The sequence below is a fragment of the Pleurodeles waltl genome, chromosome 11, assembly GCF_031143425.1.
Source record: "Pleurodeles waltl isolate 20211129_DDA chromosome 11, aPleWal1.hap1.20221129, whole genome shotgun sequence".
NCBI lineage: Eukaryota > Metazoa > Chordata > Amphibia > Caudata > Salamandridae > Pleurodeles > Pleurodeles waltl.
The window spans coordinates 971,888,880-971,910,083 of NC_090450.1; the positions used below are offsets into that span (position 1 = coordinate 971,888,880).

The 21,204-nt window shown below is 47.9% G+C and overlaps 1 protein-coding gene across 1 annotated transcript in view; it reads left to right on the plus strand.

Annotated features, from left to right (window-relative positions):
• Window positions 1-7,506: 7,506 nt before the first annotated feature.
• The window catches only part of LOC138265183 (neuropeptide S receptor-like), a 53,916-nt gene continuing 40,218 nt past the window's right edge, over window positions 7,507-21,204 (plus strand). Inside the window, exon 1 of the mRNA XM_069212725.1 lies at window positions 7,507-8,279. Within this exon, the coding sequence (XP_069068826.1) occupies window positions 7,507-8,279 (773 nt within the window). The remainder of the gene's footprint in view (window positions 8,280-21,204) is intronic.

Consider the following 21,204-nt stretch of genomic DNA (forward strand, 5'->3'; position numbering starts at 1 on the left):
CACTGCCATCCATCCACTCTGCCACCAGTTGATACATACACTCTCCCATCCATCCACTTTTCCATCCATCCACTGTGCAATCCATTCATCTATCCATCCACTCTGCCATTCATCCACTCTGCCATCATAACATTTGCCATTCATCCATCAATGCATCCACTTTGCCATCTATCCATCAATCCACTCTGTAAGTCATCTATTGATTCACCAACTCTGCTATCCATCCATCCACTCTGCCATCCAGCCATCCATCCACTCTGCTATCCATCTAGCCACTTTGCCATACATTCACTCGTCTTTTCACCCACTCATCCATCTATCCCTTTACTCTCCCATCTTTTCACCTATTCAACCCTTTACTCTGCTATTATTTCACCTGTCCATCCATCTATCCATTCACTCATCAACCCTTTTACTCTGCTAACCATTTATCTGCGAAACACGTATCCATTCACTCACTCATCCCATCCACTCTTTCCTTTACTTTGTCATCCTTTCATCTATCCATCCACCTATCATTCACTCGTCCTTTCACCCACTCATCCATCTATCCCTTTACTCTCCCATCTTTTCACCTATTCAACCCTTTACTCTGCTATTATTTCACCTGTCCATCCATCTATCCATTCACTCATCAACCCTTTTACTCTGCCAACCATTTATCTGCGAAACACGTATCCATTCACTCACTCATCCCATCCACTCTTTCCTTTACTTTGTCATCCTTTCATCTATCCATCCACCTATCATTCACTCATCCTTTCACCCACTCATCCATCTATCCCTTTACTCTCCCATCTTTTCACCTATTCAACCCTTTACTCTGCTATTATTTCACCTGTCCATCCATCTATCCATTCACTCATCAACCCTTTTACTCTGCCAACCATTTATCTGCGAAACACGTATCCATTCACTCACTCATCCCATCCACTCTTTCCTTTACTTTGTCATCCTTTCATCTATCCATCCACCTATCATTCACTCGTCCTTTCACCCATTCATTATCCATACTCATTCATCATCCACCCACTCAGTCAGCCATACTTCCTCTTTTCACCCTTCCTTCCAATAGTCCTTCTTTATTTCCCTGTTCCATGCACCCAGCTGTGGTTTTCCCTTGCTCCTCCTTGCTTTTTGAGGCTGTATTCCAGCGTTAATAGTGAGCTTTGGTCTGCCGAGATGCAGGCAGAAGAGGCCCACAAAAAACCCCAGCCCCACTGCTGGTAAAGGGTTAGGCTAGATGAAACTGCAGTTGATGATGGTTCCAACTACAGCTCTGATAGTTCTGGACTTTGCTGACTCGGAAATGCATTTCCTTACTTGTTTGATAAATTGTTGGTTTGTGCAGCCATTTCATAGTGCTGGTGACTGAAACCCGTTTTATAAAAGACAATTAACATAGTTTGGGATTAAATCGTTTAAGAGGCTGTTGAAAGACTGTCCTCTCCAGTTTGAAATGAACTGAGTTCCCTGATAGAACACTTTTTCTATGTATTTATTGTGCCCCGTTCCTGGGCGTCTCAGAGCTTTCCCAATACTTTTCCATTCAATGATGGTCTTGAAGCTTGTTCTTCAAATAACCAAAGAGCTTCTGGGACGCAGGTAGGTTTTATTCGAACATCAAACTGCATCCAATGCTTTGACTCATTCTGGAGGGTGGGTAGTCGTGGTGGGTTCAAGGCGGGGTAGGAAGGCCTTTTGATGTGGATTGTCTCTGGCAGATTCCTGAGGTCTGGGCAAGAACAGTTCCAGAGTTACGTCACCATCAACCTCTGAGTCTTAAGCTTCAATCTGGCCATTGCACTCAGGATTGACTTGCTGCATCTTATATTTTGATCAGGAGAGTGCTCTATGAAGGGACCAATAGCAGACCCTTATAAATACATCCCTTATTCAGATTCTAACATTGGTCAAGGAGATAAGCATCCAGTTTGGCATAAATGCAGTCCTTTCAACATATTGATCAGATGAATTTTCAGTCGACACATGTTTTGCTCTAGCTTTATGGGCCTTCCAGATTTCTCAGGGTGTACTTGTTCTCAACCTTATAGCAAACTTTTCTGAATAAGTAAAGTCCAGTGTGGGCAATACCCTTATTTTCATGTGAGATCAGCTCCTGTGCCAAGCTTTTCCCACAAGATGTGGCTTTGCTGAGCATCCCTCCCTTCCCAAGCCACTCTGGAGGTATCAAGCACTTGGATACCTCAGCAGAGAAAGAAGGGAAGAACGGCGAAGGAAAATAGAAAACACAGGAGTGCTTGCTCAGGTGGAGTGACTTTGGGAAGACTCAGTCTGTACAGTCTTCGGTCATCGGACTGGTGGGCTGCCTGAGCCTCAGGTGGGAGATGGTCCAGGTTTTAGAATGTGATGGCGAGTACCAGAGAGTCGATGAACATCCAATGCAAAATATAACCATGTTCAGCGTAATGGTTGTCACTCACATGGTGATTACTTTATCCTCATCTGGGGTGGGAGAAAGGGCGATGACACCAAATGCCGGCCAGGATGCCAGCACTGAAACCCAGGGTGCCAGAGAGCAGGGAACACTTGAAGCAGCTGCAGCCAGATGGTAGACAAACAACAGGTAAACAACGAGGATACAACCCAGGAGCACAAGGGCAGAGTCTCACCTGAAAAGGATAACTCAGAAGGGATAATCAAGGAAGGAGTTGGGGTGCAAAGTCGGGTCAATGAACTAAGCAAGACCATAGAGTCAATACAACTAAGAATTGCTGCCGGGGAAGAGCCATTAGTGTGTTGTGGTTAAATATGCGCTCGCGCTATTGATCCGGAAGTGGAACCCCATGCTAGGAAGTTCCCATCCTCTGCAGTGGCTAGGCCTGTAGTGGTTCTCATATGCCACTGACCCACCTTTCAGTGTTTCAAGTCCCTTTCTCGTTTGTCTCAGGTGACCCTATGATTTATGTGGGGGTGATGATTTGATGCTGATGTCAATGGCAAGGGTTTGAAAATCTTGCATGGCACAAGTGACTCCGACACACTTAAATCCTGACATGCTGTCTCTTGTCTCAGTCTAACGTCTATAAATTGAAACCACAGAGTTTATTATTATTGATAGGATGGTCAATCCCAGAAGGACAACCACCACCTCCAACACAACTTTGAACCACCTCTAGATTTGGACTCTTCCAGCCTTATCCCCAGCTACAGTCTCCCAACTTCGATAAGAAGAGCAGTTTGTAAATATATCTTGTGGGTGTTCTGGGCCCTTGCCCTCGTGTGCTTTAAAGACAGAAGAGTATAGTTTGAGCTGTATTCTCTGCACTTCCTGGAGCCAGCACAGGTCACTGAGAGCAAGAGTAATGGAAGATGGTTCCTGTAAATGGTGATATAAGCTGGTTTCTGTTTCTGGTGAATGGTGTCACATTAGATCTCAAAACCTGAGATGACATCATCAGACATTCAAGAATGCCTTTTGTTGATTGCTTGAGATGCAGGACTTGGCAAATAGAACAGTTTTTCTCCCTATACACTGAATATCCCCTTTAGGTTGAGGCAGGGTCTAGCTGCTTGGTTTTTTAGCCTCCGGAGTTTCATGATATCTTTCTGTCTCCAGCACAGAAACTATTCCACAGTTGAACCTTGACAGCACCAAGGCCCTTATGGGAGTTGCTCTAGTTCAGCCCTTCTGTGAATGCAGTCTCAGAGTTACCAACTTGAAAGACTCTTGTGAGCTGCTTACCTACATCAATCAGGGTGTTATAGGGATGCAGCAGTAATTGAGCCTAGAGTCCTGTAGTGGTTCTTGGCGATGGCACCTTCAGAAGCTGAAAAGCAGCAAGATTCTGTGTTACGCTGCAGGTGTCCAGCTCAGTGTGGACACCTAAAGCTCGGTGTAGAGCCCTCCAACTCAGTGTGGAGACCTCCAGCTCAGTATGGGCACCTCCAGCTCAGTGTAGACACTTCCAGCTCAGTGTAGAGACCTCCAGCTCAGTATGGGCACCTCCAGCTCAGTATGGGCACCTCCATCTCAGTATGGGCACCTCATGCTCAGTGTGGACACCTCCAGCTCAGTGTAGAGACCTCCAGCTCAGTATAGGCACCTCCAGCTCAGTATGGGCACCTCCTGCTCAGTATGGGCACCTCCTGCTCAGTGTAGAGACCTCCAGCTCAGTATGGGCACCTCCAGCTCAGTGTGGAGACTTCCGGCTCAGAATAGACACCTCCAGCTCAGTGTGGAGACTTCCAGCTCAGTGTGGAGACCTCCAGCTCAGTATAGGCACCTCCAGCTCAGCGTGGAAGCCTCCAGCTCAGTATAGGCACCTCCAGCTCAGTATGGGCACCTCCAGCTCAGTGTGGAGACCTCCAGCTCAGTATAGGCACCTCCAGCTCAGTGTGCAGACTTCCAGCTCAGTGTGGAGACCTCCAGCTCAGTATAGGCACCTCCAGCTCAGTATGGGCACCTCCTGCTCAGTATGGGCACCTCCTGCTCAGTGTAGAGACCTCCAGCTCAGTATGGGCACCTCCAGCTCAGTGTGGAGACTTCCGGCTCAGTATAGACACCTCCAGCTCAGGGTGGAGACTTCCAGCTCAGTGTGGAGACCTCCAGCTCAGTATAGGCACCTCCAGCTCAGCGTGGAGGCCTCCAGCTCAGTATAGGCACCTCCAGCTCAGTATGGGCACCTCCAGCTCAGTGTGGAGACCTCCAGCTCAGTATAGGCACCTCCAGCTCAGTGTGCAGACTTCCAGCTCAGTGTGGAGACCTCCAGCTCAGTATAGGCACCTCCAGCTCAGTATGGGCACCTCCAGCTCAGCGTGGAGGCCTCCAGCTCAGTATAGGCACCTCCAGCTCAGTGTGGGCACCTCCAGCTCAGTGTGGAGACCTCCAGCTCAGTACGAGCACCCCCAGCTCAGTGTGGAGACCTCCAGCTCAGTGTGGACACCTCCAGCTCATTGTGGAGACCCCCAGCTCAGTATGGGCACCTCCAGCTCAGTATGGGCACCTCCAGCTCAGTGTGGACACCTCCAGCTAATTGTGGAGACCTCCATCTCAGTATGGGCACCTCCAGCTCAGTATGGGCACCTCCAGCTCAGTGTGGACACCTCCAGCTCATTGTGGAGACCTCCAGCTCAGTATGGGCACCTCCAGCTCAGTATGGGCACCTCCAGCTCAGTGTGGACACCTCCAGCTCAGTACGGGCACCCCCAGCTCAGTGTGGAGACCTCCAGCTCAGTATAGGCACCTCCTGCTCAATGTGGAGACCTCCAGCTCAGTATGGGCATCTCCAGCTCAGTGTGGAGACCTCCAGCTCAGTATGGGCACCTCCTGCTCAATGTGGAGACCTCCAGCTCAGTATGGTCACCCCCAGCTCAGTGTGGAGACCTCCAGCTCATTGTGGAGACCTCCAGCTCAGAATGGGCACCTCCAGCTCAGTGTGGACACCTCCAGCTCAGTATGGGCACCCCCAGCTCAGGGTTGAGACCTCCAGCTCAGTATGGGCACCTCCAGCTCAGTATGGGCACCTCCTGCTCAATGTGGAGACCTCCGAATCAGTGCGGACACTTCAGTGTTGGTCATGAAAGACCTCATCCTGACTGTCTGCACCCTGTGGATGGAAGTGATCTCAGCCAGTCGAAGAAGTGATGCTGACCCTCGTCCCTAAAATCCAATCCTTCCTGGAGGCTGTTGTGCACAGGTGTGCCAAAGCCTGGCAGAGCATCGACAGTGAATTCTTATTTGCACTTGTGTGAAGCATGGAACCCCTAGGGCAGCCCAAACAAAGGATAGGAGCTGGCGAAGAAATAATTCTCTTTCTTTATGTATTTAATAATTTCAGGTATTTTTCCATACACAATGTTTCAGGACGACTTATGTAATAAGCAGTAGAAACTAACACAGCTGATTCAATTTAAATGTCTTTGGTGAAAAGATGCATGTTTACTCAGTGCGGTGCTCTTAAGACATATTGAACACATCTTATTTAAATATATCAATTCCATTCGTAACCGCAAAATAAGAATGGTTCTTAAGGTGGTAAAAAAATGCTAAAACATGCCTAAACTTGTACAACCCATACTGTTGATGAGTTTTCGCATGGGAGGCCCTTCACACCTGGGTAAAGAGGTGCTTTCCATAAAGTCACAGAGATACATCAAAGGCCGAGACCTCAGAAACGCTAGCAGTGAGAGTAGGATTAGAGAAGGTGTGACAGGGAGAAGAGCTGTTTTTTTTAGATGGCCTTCTGTAAAGAGTTCCAGAGAAAGAATGACTTAGAATGTGTTTTATTCTTTGATGAAGGGGTCTCAAGTGTTTGTTTTTCTTTGTTCCCAATGTGATGTTTTTTCGGGCATCGGGTTTTGTCTGGGAGAGGAGGGAAGGGCGTGTTAATGGTATGAAACTGTCCCCCTTGCTCTGCCTTAGCTCCAACTTCGCGTAATTTTTGTGTTTACGCTAAGGTTGCTTTTTTCCGTGATATATTTACAAAGTGGCGTAAAGCAAGCATTGCGCCACTCTGTAATCCTTTGTGCCACATTATGACTGCACCAGGCATAATGTATGCAAGGGGGGCGTTCCCCCGTTAGGAGGCCTGAAAAAATGATGCAGTGAAATTTACAAGATTTCACTACGCCGTTTTTTCCGTCATTGTTAACACCTGCTCAGAGCAGGCATTAAAATGATGCACCCATTAAAATCAATGGGTCTCCCTGTGCTTTGCTGCACTATCATCAACATTCTTGACGCTAGTGCAGCAAAGCGCCACAATAGCATCAAAACTTTGAGATTATTGGCCTTAGGACCGCCATAGTGCACCATATTGTAAATATGGTGCAGCCATGGTGTCATTAGATGGCGGTAGGGGCACGCAAGAAAAGTGACACATCTGGACCGATGCCCCTAAGTATTCAAGTGGATTGACAGCTAGGAACATCCCTGGAAAATGTATTTCCAAGAGGATGGCCTCGTCCTCGACATGAAGCAAGTTCTCTTGATAGCCATTCAAAATCTAAGAGATAGCCAAGTTTTATTTGTTCCTCCTCCCCGAGCTCAAACAGTTCTGTTCTCTTTACAATTTTATCCCAAAAAAGCATGGTCAACCAACAATCACCAGATTTTATCAGGCAACTGTTCATTAGATCAACTCCAGGAACCCAGTAAAGGCTACTCTTACACGTCCACCATGAACTTTATGAACACCACAAGATACAGCCTGAAGACAACCCACATTAAAGCAAACAGTCTTTGTTGTTTGGTAGTTAATTAGTTTTCACCAGGACATGCGAAGATGCTTCTTGTCACCAAGGACCACTGCACAGCATCTCTGAATGCATGTTGAGAAGCTCAGCCGCAAATCCCTTTGTGAGTTGGAGGTACACTCCGGTTAAGAGGCTCTAATTAAGGGCTTGTCAAAAGAGCTGCTCATCAAACCTTCTGCTTAATTGTATACTTAGGGCCAACTGGGATAAAAGCAGTTACAGCATATAAATGCTGAAAAGACTGCAAGACATTGCAGAACCCTGAAGCAACAATCGTAAGGGCCAGAGATGGTGCCCTTGGCCGTCAACCCCGATAGCTTTGGCAACATCTTGCTGATACTGTTTCATGTCTGCTTGGCCACCATCATTGTGTTGCTGAACCTCGGGGTCTTCCTGTGCATCGCAATGACCCGGTCATTGCGGAAGGAAAACAGGTTCCTCTACATGATGAGCACGTGCATCAGCGACTTTTTCACTGGGGCCACCTGGTACTATGTAGGCATCTTCGATGTCCACGAAGGATTTCCTAAAAAAAATGACATTTATTACTTCTCTCCCACTTTCCTGGGACTCTCCTACCTGGTGGTCATAGCTGCTCAGGCAGATCGGTACCACGCTGTGACCTCACCCATCCGCTACCTCCAGAGGATGACTCTACAGAAGACTCTGGTGGTCCTCACCTCCCTCTGGGCCCTCTCCTTTCTGACATTAGTCGCCCAGAACCTCTTGTCCACAAGCACTGCCGCCCACACCCAGTCAATTGGGACGCTGGTGATGAACTTTATCGCACTTGTCATCATGTTGGGTCTAAACATTCGCCTATTCCTCATCGCCAAGTATCAACTGGAGAGGGACCCCCCAACACCAGAGAGGGAGGCCAAGCGCAGCTCCTTGTATCTCATTATCGTGGTTGCGGCTAGCTTCCTCTTCCTCTGGTCCCCAGTATTCTTGCGAGTCATTATATGTAATTTCATGCCTATCAAGTGCCGCACCGAGACCAACAGTGCCACCAACATTGTGGTGACCCTTCCAAGAATCAATGCTGCACTCACGCCGCTCCTGTATGTCCGCGGCTGCACCCCACTGCAGGAGGTTGTCTTCTCCAGAGTGTGTTGTTACTGCTCCTCCTGTTGCAAAGCACTCCAGTAAGTATTGATTAAGAGCTGCCTGTAACTATATAACAGCACAGGACAGGGAGTGCAGCATGTTCGGAGTATGTATGTAGTGTGAAATCATATGTTAGCGCCTTTACCATCCAGGATGTACCGCCCACCCTGAAACTGCAATCTACCCTCTACTATTCATGGAACAGATATACTGTCTCAAATAAGGCCGCTCAACTGAAAATAATGGTTACAGGCTGAATTTGAGTTTTGCCGGGGGGATTTCTGGCCACCATTGTGGTGCATGTAAACACTCCACTGCACTGTCCACGAAAACACTGCCGCCTTTTGAGTTTTACCACCAACGTGGCATTTGGTGGTGAAAATTGGCAGAAAGTCATGCGTGCCAGGAAGGATGGTGGAATTTCTGTCACAAGCTGTGGGCATAGGGGTCTGGAGCGAGATGTTTCATGCATTTTTGCAGCGACCGCAAAAATGCGTTTTGATATGTATGAATTCCAATTTGCGATTCTATAACTTATTGCCGAATTGCAAATTGGAATTGTGACTACATACCGATTCGGTATTAGGAAGAGGCGTGTCAAGGGCTTCCCTTCCTAATACCGAATCGCAGCAGTATGTAGGAATGTTTTGTGACCAAAATGCAGTTGCAAAACATTCGCATTTTACCACCTACTTCAAGTATGTGGTCACCAATAGGCAAAAGGGAAGGGGTCCCCAAGGGACCCCTTCCCCTTTGTGAATGCATGCAAAAAAATGTTTTAACAGGAAACAGTGGTCCCACGGACCACTGGCTACTCTGAAAAACTGAAAAGAACACTTTTCATTTTTCTTTTTTAAACGCATTATGTTTTCATTTAACGAAAACAGGCTGCATTAAAAAAAGATTACTTTAAAAGCAATCACAGGCATGGTGGTCTGCTGTCCCCAGCAGGCCACCATCCCTGTGATTTTAGCGTTTCCCAGTGGGTCGCAAATTGCGACCAACCTCATGAATAATAATGAGGTAGGTCGCTTTGCGACCCATTAGGAAACGCAAAATGAAACTCCATGAGTTTCATACATTAGAATAGAGATTACCCAATTGCGATTCGCAGGGAATCTCAAATAGGTAATTGCAATTTATTAAAATGATACATGTGGCCCCTGAACCCTCAATAAACTGTCGTAAATCTGCACTTGTGAGTGCTTCCGCAAAAGGATGCATACTGACTACTTTCTGTTATTTACAAACATTCTAAGCAGAACGTCTAGAACGCTGAACGAGGCTCAGTTCCGGTCATGTGACGTGCAGTAGTTCGTACTTCCTCAATGCAAACTTGTGCCCTAGATACAAGTAAATCCCAGCCAGTGCTTAATTTGTAAATAAAGAGGTGCCGGTGCTTAAAGCCCTTCTCTTAAACACGAGACTGCTGTAATTAAATCTGCCGGCACTGAATACTGAGGCAGCGTAATCCTGAAGCCATCTCGGGCCTCTTCAATCCATTCACGGCCACCCCTGCCTCTTCAGTTTATCCTGCAACTTTCTACTTTCTCCCTTTATGACGCTTTTTAGTTTTTCCTTCTTCCGTCTTTCCCATATGTGTGTTTTGCTCGCAGCAAATGCTTGAGGCATAAGAATAAGCTCCGGCCCTCACAAATAAGTGCCGGTGCTCAGCACTGGAAACAACAAGCACAAATTAAGCACTGATCCCAGCGCAAAACTGTGTAATCCCACATACTTTTTGTCCTTTGTTTTTAGTCCACAGGAAAATATTTTAGCCCATGTAGAAATCCCCTGTCATACATCCCTGTGAGGTTTGGGGGTGTAAATTCCTCTTCCAACCCTAGAAGGAGATTTACACCTGTCCTTTGCTAGAGCGCATCTCCAACTATTTCAGGGTATGAAAGGGCCAGAGAGGGGATTGTGTCAGCCCACAAACTCCAATTTAAATGTAAACTACGGCTTGATCTGCCCACTCTCCACCCTTGAGTAGAATTAATTATTGCATAATTTTACATAGTCCTAGCGGTCAGTTACACAGTAGTAATAGTTTTAGGCTTACTTTGTCCTTTTGTGGATCGCTGATGTGGAAGATATCTCAGGTTGTTAACGTCATATTTACACTCCAAAACGCTTTTGGGAGTGAAGCCTTGTACAAGTATGCACAGAATGGTGGTACATCGCCAACACCCAGAAATCCAGTCTTCAGAGCAAGGTGAAACAGGTTTCCCAGTATTTTAGAGAACAGTACACTTACTTGTTCATGACAGTCTGTCACACTTTCTATGGCACTCCCTTACTGTCTTAACTTTGCCAGATATGGTGGCGGACCAATCGTCCTAGATTGGGCGGCTGCCCTGTTACCATTTATGTTGAGTTGCCACCACACCATATTGGACTAAATGATGGAGCTGTGTGAGTACCACCCACAAATGATGGCTCTGTCAAGAGACCATGTGCCACCCCAAAAAATACAGATAGGGCAACTGGCTGGCTGATTGGCTGCCTGAGGGGCAGGCGAAGGATCTGCTATAATTTTCGTAGATCCGCCATGCTGAGAGAAACATTTTAAAAAGCTGTCCCGTCAGTTTCTTATTAGTACTATGTTTTCCCCCCAGTGAGCTAGACAACCATGCAGACCCAGGGGAAGTGCTCCATACTATTACCTTATCACCAGTGCCATCAGAACCCTCATTTAGAGGCAATTGTCCATCCACTGCAGGCCATAGATAGAGTGTCAGTGGTTGCAGTGCTTACCAGCCCAGAGGCGCTGGGCGCTATATCTGTACTCTGTGGGGTTCCAGATAACTTGGTCTACATACTTTCTGCATTTAAAGACCTTTCCAGTCCACTTACATAATTATTCTGCACGATCTCAGTGGGGAAAGGAGTCATATCTTTATGTATATGGTCAGGAGAAAAGCCAACCTGATCCCAGGAAGACATGCACAAGAGCCAGCTCATTGCACAATGTACGTGAAGGATCAGTTGACCTAGATCACCCTGAAGCCATGAGATTCCCCTCGCCCTACCCTGCCAAGAGAAGAACCATATTCAACATCATCTGGGTCTGGGTGGTACAGCTCTGAGGTCACCTGTTGCGGTCAAGTAGGTGACCCTGCGCCGCCTTGAAGTCATGCTGTGTTCTTAGGTGCAAGTGTCGCCCCTTCCTTTGACCCAGTAGCACTGGGAGGTAGGCTATCTTTACATTCCTGGCTCTCGGTCTGATCCATTTGGATGAGGGCGGTCACCCTGAGCCCACAATCATTGGAACCATTTTTGGATTCGAGAGCTATCTAAATCAAGGCTAACCCTAACTCCAAAGTTCAGATTTGAGTGATATCTGGAGCAGGCACTGTATTCAGTGGATACTCTGAGACTGTGAGACCCCCTGCAGAAAGCATTCACAACAGGTAGATTTTGAGGGATGGACCCCTGCCTCTGTCTCGCTGCTTCTCTTACCTCTCAGGCGCCTCATGGAATGAGACGTGAGCGCAGCTGTTCGGGGAGTATTAGCCGCAAGAGAGAAGCCCAGGCGTGAGGTAAGGGATGTGTGCATGTAAGTCTGCCTGTGTGACTGTGTACATGGTCCAACACATCTGCCTGTGTGACTGTGTACATGGTCCAACACATCTGCCTGTGTGACTGTGTACGTGGTCCAACACATCTGCCTGTGTGACTGTGTACGTGGTCCAACACATCTGCCTGTGTGACTGTGTACGTGGTCCAACACATCTGCCTGTGTGACTGTGTACGTGGTCCAACACATCTGCCTGTGTGACTGTGTTCGTGGTCCAACACATCTGCCTTTGTGACTGTGTACATGGTCCAACACATCTGCCTGTGTGACTGTGTACATGGTCCAACACATCTGCCTGTGTGACTGTGTACATGGTCCAACACATCTGCCTGTGTGACTGTGTTCGTGGTCCAACCGCTGGCATCTGGAGGCAGGTTGTCACTTGCATCTGTTGTCTCTCAGAAATCCTGGAGTGGAACAATCAGAACTGTACACCATGTGCCCTCTCAACATGTGCCCTCTCAACATGTGCCCTCTCAACATGTGCCAAGACGAGACAACCGCCAGCTGACTGGAGCCACCACCCCGGCTGCCTGGGTTCAAGGATGGAGGTCTTCAGCCTAGACCCTCCTCCCCAGGGGTCAAAGACTGCCAGGGTCTGTCTGTTAACAATCGGACGACAACCTGTGTCTCAAACCCTGGTGCCACCCCCTCCAGACCCCCCAGGAGTCCAAGCTGTTTAGGCAAATGAGCGCCTGGCACTCCCTGGCTCTCCATCATTTCGTCTCTCCCCACAACCCCGGGTTTCACAGATGAATGTATCGATTATTGAGCAGGGAAGGCTGCCTGTGCCTGAAGGTAAATGTTTCTGCTAGTGACTTGGAGCAGCAAGTTCTCCCTGCCCGTGCTGTCCTCCTGGACAGGGTGCTGATTGCCAGCCCCGAGCCAAGGAAGATACTGCCACCCTTCCAGTGACACTAACAATAGTCCAGATGATCACTACCCCCTGGCAGCAGACCCAAATCTTGCCCAGTCCAAGAAACAGACCCGTCTCTTACCTGACTCAGCCATGACAACCAGGCCTTAGTTGCCACCATCAGCACAGCTGCCCCTCTCTTGCCACACACAGCAGAGCTATCCTTCTCATTGGACAAAGCAACCTCCCGCTCAGCTGACTAATCTTTTGGTCAGTTCAGACAGCAGAGCTACCCTTCACTTCTTACAAACAGCATGGCTACACCTCACTCAGTGCAGACAGCGCCACTGGTTGCAGACAGCAAATCTATGCCCTGCTCCCCTGATATCTGCACTGATGCGTGCTGTAAGGTGTCTCATATATGCCTACCTCTCCTGTCGTTTTCTCTACAACGAACCATCCATCAGTCCATCCCACGGATCTGCGGGGTGTTTAGCATCAAGGCTCCCAGGTGACTGGAAGACAGTGAAGAGGGAGCCTTGTGGGAAGAGAAGCTCAGAGACGGCTCCTGGGACAGAGAAAAACTAAGGGACACGAAGGCACAGGGACATACCCATGCCATACCTCTGGCCTACTTGGGTTAAGAAGGCACTGACACATACCCATGCTGTACCTATGGCTTACCTGGGCTAAGAAGGCACAGGGACATACCCTTGACTTACTTGGGTTAAGGTGGCAGAGGGACATACCAATGCCATACCTATGGCTTACTTGGGTTAAGAAGGCACTGATACATACCCATGCCACACCTCTGGCTTACTTGGGTTAAGCAGGAGGGTTGTACCATCTGTCACTTCCCTTATGAAACATCATTCTAGGGAAACCCCTCATCTTTCATCTACCACGCTCACACTTGCTCACACTAAGGGAAGGTTGAATGCCCCCACGGAGACTCCCCACCGGGTAAACCCACCCTTGCAGACATGACTCCGCCCAGGAGAACACAACCTGCTACAGATGCCATTTAACTAGTAATCACTGCACTCTACAAAACCCCTGTAACATAACAAACATAACATTATGTTTATGTGCTCCTAAGATACAATAGACATCAAAAGAATCAAAAACAGAAAAAGATGTCCTGCTGGGGCAGTACTGAGTGGATTCCCTGTCACCATTGACTGTGAATACTGATTTAATTTGATTTGAAAGTGGGTAGAGGAAAACGCGCTGACTTTGAAGACCAACATGAAAGAGCTTATGTTGGTGTAACCACCACATTTAACCAGCAAGTTAAGTCTTCTCTACTCTTCCTTCCAGAATGATGTGTCACAAATTCAGATGGTTTGCAAAAAAACGTAATGCTGTAGCTAAACAATGCAACTATTATATACAGTTTTGGCTATATTGTGATCTCGACTTCGCGTGAGTGAGATTCTTTTAAATACATTGCATAAAAGTCAGAACTATGAGCTGGCATTGGCCCATGTGATAGCTATGGTCAACATTAGATGATCTGTCTTTAGGCATGCAGGTTTGCATAACTGTGGGCCTTTGCACTGGACTCCGGCACTAGGATGGTATGCCACCAGGTGTGTGCCCATCTCAATATTGTCAAGTGGGAAGTTCAATGGAAGGGAAAGCTCTGTCAACACTTGGACCAAAAGCGTGGAAGACACTCCCCAAGTGATTAAAAATGATTGCTGACTCTAGACATTTCAACAAGAGTTTAACAATCTTTCCATTTTGAGATACAGATGACTAATTTGATGCACCTTGATACCCTATGGCTTAGGCGCAATTCAAGTTGATCCAAATTTGGATTTTGGACTCTGGAGACCATGAACTGCATCAGTGACTTTTTTGGATGAGACCGCCTTTGTTTTATGGTGAGTGTTTGGACTAACCATTTAAAAAACATGAAAACTGAATTTTAGCAGTATAAGCAGTTGGTGAATGCATTTGTCCCGTAGAACATTTTTTTTTGTTGCATATAGCAGATATCAAGAAGTTCTTTAGTTCTAGTTCCCAAGTTGACGCGAGTGCAATTGCATTGAATAAAAATGAAAATATATCGCCTCATGCATGGGACCTGTTATAACTTTTGGTGCTCTAACTTGCCCATATCTTCTGATTTTCTCTGACTATTGTGTTTTAATTGCTGGCTACCTACCTGCAAATAAAGGCCCTATTCTCTTTTTAAAACTTGTTTTGACACTGAGGTTGTAAAAGAAAACAGACACTCAGGGTAGTGCACAGAAGACTAACACATTTTAATGCAAAAATAGCCACAAGTAAAGGCAATAAGCCAAATCAACAGACCAGACCTTCACCTCCTGGTCATTCGGAGCAACGCAATGTTAAAATCCATACATTTTGGTGCTACATTTATGCACTGATTCTCAGTACAAGTGAATAGAACAGGAAACCTGTGGCAGGTAAAAATCTACAGATAGGTGCTAATGCCAGGTGCTAGAGATATGCCAGGTGCTAGAGATAGGTGGTAATGCTAGGTGCTAGAAAAAGGTGCTAATGCCAGGTGCTACAGATAGGTGGCAATGCCAGGTGCTAGAGATAGGTGCTAATGCCAGGTGCTAGAGATATGCCAGGTGCTAGAGATAGGTGGTAATGCCAGGTGCTCGAGATATGCCAGGTGCTACAGATAGGTGGTAATGCCAGGTGCTAGAAAAAGGTGCTAATGCCAGGTGCTACAGATAGGTGGTAATGCCAGGTGCTAGAGATAGGTGCTAATGCCAGGTGCTAGAGATATGCCAGGTGCTAGAGATAGGTGGTAATGCCAGGTGCTAGAGATAGGTGCTAATGCCAGGTGCTAGAGACAGGGGGTAATGCCAGGTGCTAGAGCTATGCCAGGTACTGGAGGTAGGTGCTAATGCCAGGTGCTAGAGATAGGTGCTAATCCCAGGTGCTAAAGATATGCCAGGTGCTAGAGATAGGTGCTAATGCCAGGTTCTAGAGATAGATGCTAATGCCAGGTGCTAGAGATAGGTGCTAATGCCAGGTGCTAGAGATATGCCAGGTGATAGAGATAGCTGCTAATATCAGGTGCTAGAGATAGATGCTAATGCCAGGTGTTACAGGTAGATGCTAATGCCAGGTGCTAGAGATATGCCGGGTGCTAGAGGTAGGTGCTAATGCCAGGTGCAAGAGATAGATACTAATGCCAGGTACTAGAGATAGGTGCTAATGCCAGGTGCTACAGATAGGTGCTAATGCCAGGTACTAGAGATAGGTGCTAATGCCAGGTGCTACAGATAGGTGCTAATGCCAGGTGTTACAGATAGATGCTAATGCCAGGTGCTAGAGATATGCCAGGTGCTAGAGATAGGTGCTAATGCCAGGTGCTAGAGATAGATGCTAATACCAGGTACTAGAGATAGGTGCTAATGCCAGGTGCTATAGATAGATGCTAATGCCAGGTACTAGAGATATGTGCTAATGCCAGGTGCTAGAGATAGGTGCTAATGCCAGGTGCTACAGATAGGTGCTAATGAACAGGTGCTACATATAGGTGCTAATGAGCAGGTGCCAGGCTCTTCTCTTGGGAAGAGTGCAAGACCTTGGAAGGCTGACACTGCCTCTGCCTGGCCTTGCAATGTGATGGAGCACAGTGCTGATGCCTTCACAGTCCATGTACACTCTGCAGCAAAGGACTGCATCACAAGGTCCATGGTCCTCACAAACAATGATGGTGCAGTGATCAGAGTTCTCATTTGCTGTTGGGGTGCACGTGAATCACCCTCCAGTAAGGCAGAGATGTTCTGATGGATGTTGTCTGGAAGCCACAGTCAAGAGCTGACACTGAACCCTACCATTTAAATTGCACCAGACGCAAAACCTCTTTTGAGCTGTTTAATTGGCTTTTTTGCAAATGCAATGTGATCAAAGGTTCTACAGGGCCCTCTGCAGTACCAAACCATGCCAGTAGGTGATTAGCGATGGCACAGCGCCTGCGAGGTCAAGGGATTAAAAACAACATATGCGCCCCTTATGGGTGAAGGATGCTTTGCGATGGCAGGCATCATCCGGAAATGCTGTCTGGCTGCATCTGACATGAATCTAAACTTCCAGTCAATACACACTACTCCCCCTATTCGGCCCCACTTGGGAATACCAGCTCCACCCATTCACATCCACTGGGACCTACTGGTTATGGCCTGCTTGACCCTTTGGGGCATGTTTACAAGAAAGTGGCACATCAGCTATGATGCGCCACTTTTCTTGCGCCCCCTAGCGTCAGCATTGTAGTGCCGTATTTAGAATAAAGCGCACCATGGCACACGTTAGCACAATAGCGCCAAACTTTTTGATGCTATTGTGGCACATTGGTCGACTAACACCAAAAATGATGGCACTAGTCCAGCAATAGGTGGGGAAGCACATTTAAAACAATGGGAGCAGCACTTTAAGGCCTGCCTTGGGCAGGCGTTAAAAATGATCGAAAAAATGGTGTAGTGAAATCTTGTAAATTTCACTGTGCCATTTTTCTGGACCTCCTAACGAGGGAACACCCCCTTGCATACATTATGTCTGGCACAGGCATAATGTGGCGCAAGGGGTTACAAAGTGGTGCAATGCTTGCTTTGGACCACTTTGCAAAACTGGCGTGGGGAAACGGCCTTCTTGATGCCGCCTTAGTGTAAAAAAAAAGTGATGCTAGGGCGGCGCAAAGAGGCGCAAGGAGGTGCTAGGGGCTTGTAAATATGCCCTTTCAGTATTTAACTTCCCCCTCACCCAAGGCAGTTCTTTTCAGTGCCTTACTGTTACACAGAGGTATTATATTGCACTACTTATAATGCAAAGTCAATAACCAGAAACAATCCAGTTTCAAGGTGCGGTAAAAAAAGAAAACTGTAGGAAGGTAGCCTCTTTCTAGCCTTGTTACCCCCACTTTTGGCCTGTTTTTGAGTATATGTCAGGGTGTTTTTACTGTCTCGCTGGGATCCTGCTAGCCAGGGCCCAGTGCTCATAGTGAAAACCCTATGTTGCCAATGTGTTTGATATGTGTGACTGGGATCCTGCTAACCAGGACCCCAGTGCTCATAGGTTTGTGGCCTATATGTGTTCCCTGTGTGGTGCCTAACTGTATCACTGAGGCTCTGCTGACCAGAACCTCAGTGTTTATGCTCTCTCTTTGCTTTAAAATTGTCACTGCAGGCTAGTGACTAATTTTACCAATTCTCATTGACACACTGGAACACCCTTATAATTCTCTTGTATATGGTACCTAGGTACCCAGGGTATTGGGGTTCCAGGAGATCCCTATGGGCTGCAGCATTACTTTTGCCAATCTCAGACAATTCTTACACAGGACTGCCACTACAGCCTGAGTGAAATAACATCCACGTTATTTCCCAGCCATTTTCACTGCACATAAGTAACTTATAAGTCACCTATATGTCTAACCCTCACTTGGTGAAGGTTAGGTGCCAAGTTACTTAGTGTGTGGGCACCCTGGCACTAGCCAAGGTGCTCCCACATCGTTCAGGGCAAATTCCCCAGACTTTGTGAGTGCGGGAACACCATTACACGCGTGCACTACATATAGGTCACTACCTATATGTAGTGTCAAAATGGTCACTCCGAGCATAGCCATGTAACATGTCTAGGATCATGGAATTGTCCCCCCAATAACATTCTGGTATTGGGGGGACAATTCCATGCATCCCCAGGTCTCTAGCACAGAACTCGGGTACTGCCAAACTGCCTTTCCGGGGTCTCCACTGCAGCTGCTGCCAGCCCCTCAGACAGGTTTCAGCCCCGCTGGGGCCTGGGCAGCCCACTCCCAGGAAGGCAGAACAAAGGATTTCCTCTGAGAGAGGGTGTTACACCCTCTCCCTTTGGAAATAGGCGTGAAGGGCTGGGGAGGAGTAGCCTCCCCCAGCCTCTGGAAATGCTTTGATGGGCACAGATGGTGCCCATCTCTGCATAAGCCAGTCTACACTGGTTCAGGGATACCCCAGCCCTGCTCTGGCGCAAAACTGGACAAAGGAAAGGGGAGTGACCACTCCCCTGACCAGCACCTCCCAGAGGAGGTGCCCAGAGCTCCTCCAGTGTGTCCCAGACCTCTGCCATCTTGGATTCAGAAGTGTTGGGGCACAATGGACAGCTCTGAGTGGCCAGTGCCAGCAGGTGACGTCAGAGACCCCTCCTGATAGGTGCTTACCTCTTTCAGTAGCCAAGCCTCCTTTCTCAGTAGCCAAACCTCCTTTTCTGGCTAGATAGGGTCTCTCCTCTGGGCTATTCCTCAGATAACAAATGCAAGAGCTCACCAGAGTTCCTCTGCACTTCCCTCTTCAACTTCTGCCAAGGATCGACTGCTGACTGCTACAGGACGCCTGCAAAACCGCAACAAAGAAGCAAGACAACTACCAGCAACATTGTAGCGCCTCATCCTGCCGGCTTTCTCAACTGTTTCCTGGTGGTGCATGCTCTGAGGGCTGTCTGCGTTCACCCTGCACTGGAAGCCAAGAAGAAATCTCCTGTAGGTCGACGGAATCTTCCCCCTGCCAACGCAGGCACCAAACTTCTGCAACACCAGTCCTCTGGGTCACCTCTCATCCTGACGAGTGTGGTCCCTGGAACACAGGAGCTGGGTCCAAGTGTCTCCCACAGTCCAGTGGCCCTTCTGTCCAAATTTGGTGGAGGTAAGTCCCTGCCTCACCACGCCAGACAGCAAACCTGTGTACTGCGTGATTTGCAGCTGCTCCAGCTTCTGGGCCCTTTTCCAGAACTTCCTTTGTGCACAGCCTAGCCTGGGTCCCCAGCACTCCATCCTGCATTGCCCAACTTGCTGAGTTGGACTCTGACGTCGTGGGACCCTCCTTTGTGACTCTGAGTCGACCGCTGTCCTCAGGTCTTCTAGTTGCCTTTTCCGGTACTTCTGCGGGTGCTGCCTGCTTCTGTGGGGGCTCTCTAAGTTGCTGAGCACCCCCTCTGTCCCCTCCTCCAAGGGGCGACATCCTGGTCCTTCCTGGGCTCCAGCAGCACCTAAAATCCTCAACTGCAACTCTTGCAGCTAGCAAGGCTTGTTTGCTGTATTTCTGCGTGGAAATACTTTTGCAACCTCCAGCACGCCGTGGGACATCTTCTCACCAAAGGGGAAGTCCTGGCACCATCCGTTGTTGCAGAATCTTCGGCTTCTTCCACCCGGAGACAGCCCTTTTGCACCTTCATCCGGGGTTTAGTGGGCTCCTGCCCCCCCTGGACACTTGCATGACTCTTGGACTTGGTCCCCTTCTTTTACAGGTCCTCAGGTCCAGGAATCCGTCTTCAGTGCTTTGGTAGCAGTTGTGGTTCTTGCAGAATCCCCTATAACAACTATACTGTCTTTCTGGGTTACTAGAGTAACTTTACTCCTACTTTTCAGGGTCTTGGGGTGAGGTATTGTAGGAGGCTGGCCTGGCTTATAGTGGGTACCTTGTGGTACTTACACCTTGTGCCAGGTCCAGTTATCACTTATTAGTAGAATAGAGGTGTTTCTAGCAGCTTAGGCTGATAGAAGGTATCTATGGCAAAGCAGCTTAGGCTGAACTAGGAGACATGCAAAGCTCCTACTATACCACGTATATCATATAGCACAATATCATAGGAAAACCCAATACTCAGAGTTACTAAAAATAAAGGTAGTTTATTTTTATGACAATATGCAAAAAGTATCTCAGTGAGTACCCACAGTTAGAAGGTAAGTAATAGACACAAGTCATATGTACACAAACCCAAAACAGGTAAGTAACAGTTAGAAAAGTAGTGCAAACAATGTAGAATCACAATAGGATGCAATAGGTGAACATAGGTCTAGGGGCAACACAAACCATATACTCCAAAAGTGGAATGCGAATCATGAATGGACCCCAGACCTATGGGAGCTTGTAGAGGAACGCTGGGACTGTAAGAAAACAGTCAGGGTGTCCAAGATACCCCACCCCAAGACCCTGAAAAGTAGGAGTAAAGTTCCCCTACTACCCCAAAAGGACACAATAGTTGTGATAGGGGGATTCTGCAAGAACCACAAACACCAGCAAAGCACTGAAGAGGGATTCCTGGACCTGAGGACCTGCAAGGCAAGGGGATCAAGTCCAAGAGTTGTGATAGTGTCCAGGAGGGGCAGGAGCCCAGGAAACCCCGGATGAAGGTGCAAGAGGGCTGCCTCCGGGTGGAAGAAGCCAAAGATTCTGCAACAACGAAAAGGGCTAGGAACTTCTCCTTTGGAAGGAAGATGTCCCACGGCGTGCTGGATGTTGCAGATGTGTTTCCACGCAGAAGTACCACAAACAAGCCTTGCTAGCTGCAAGGGTCGCGGTTGAGGTTTTTGGGTGCTGCTGGGGACCAGGAAGGACCAGGATGTTGCCCCTTGGAGGAGGAGACAGAGGGGACGCTCAGCAACTCAGAGAGCCCCCATAGAAGCAGGCAGCACCCGTAGAAG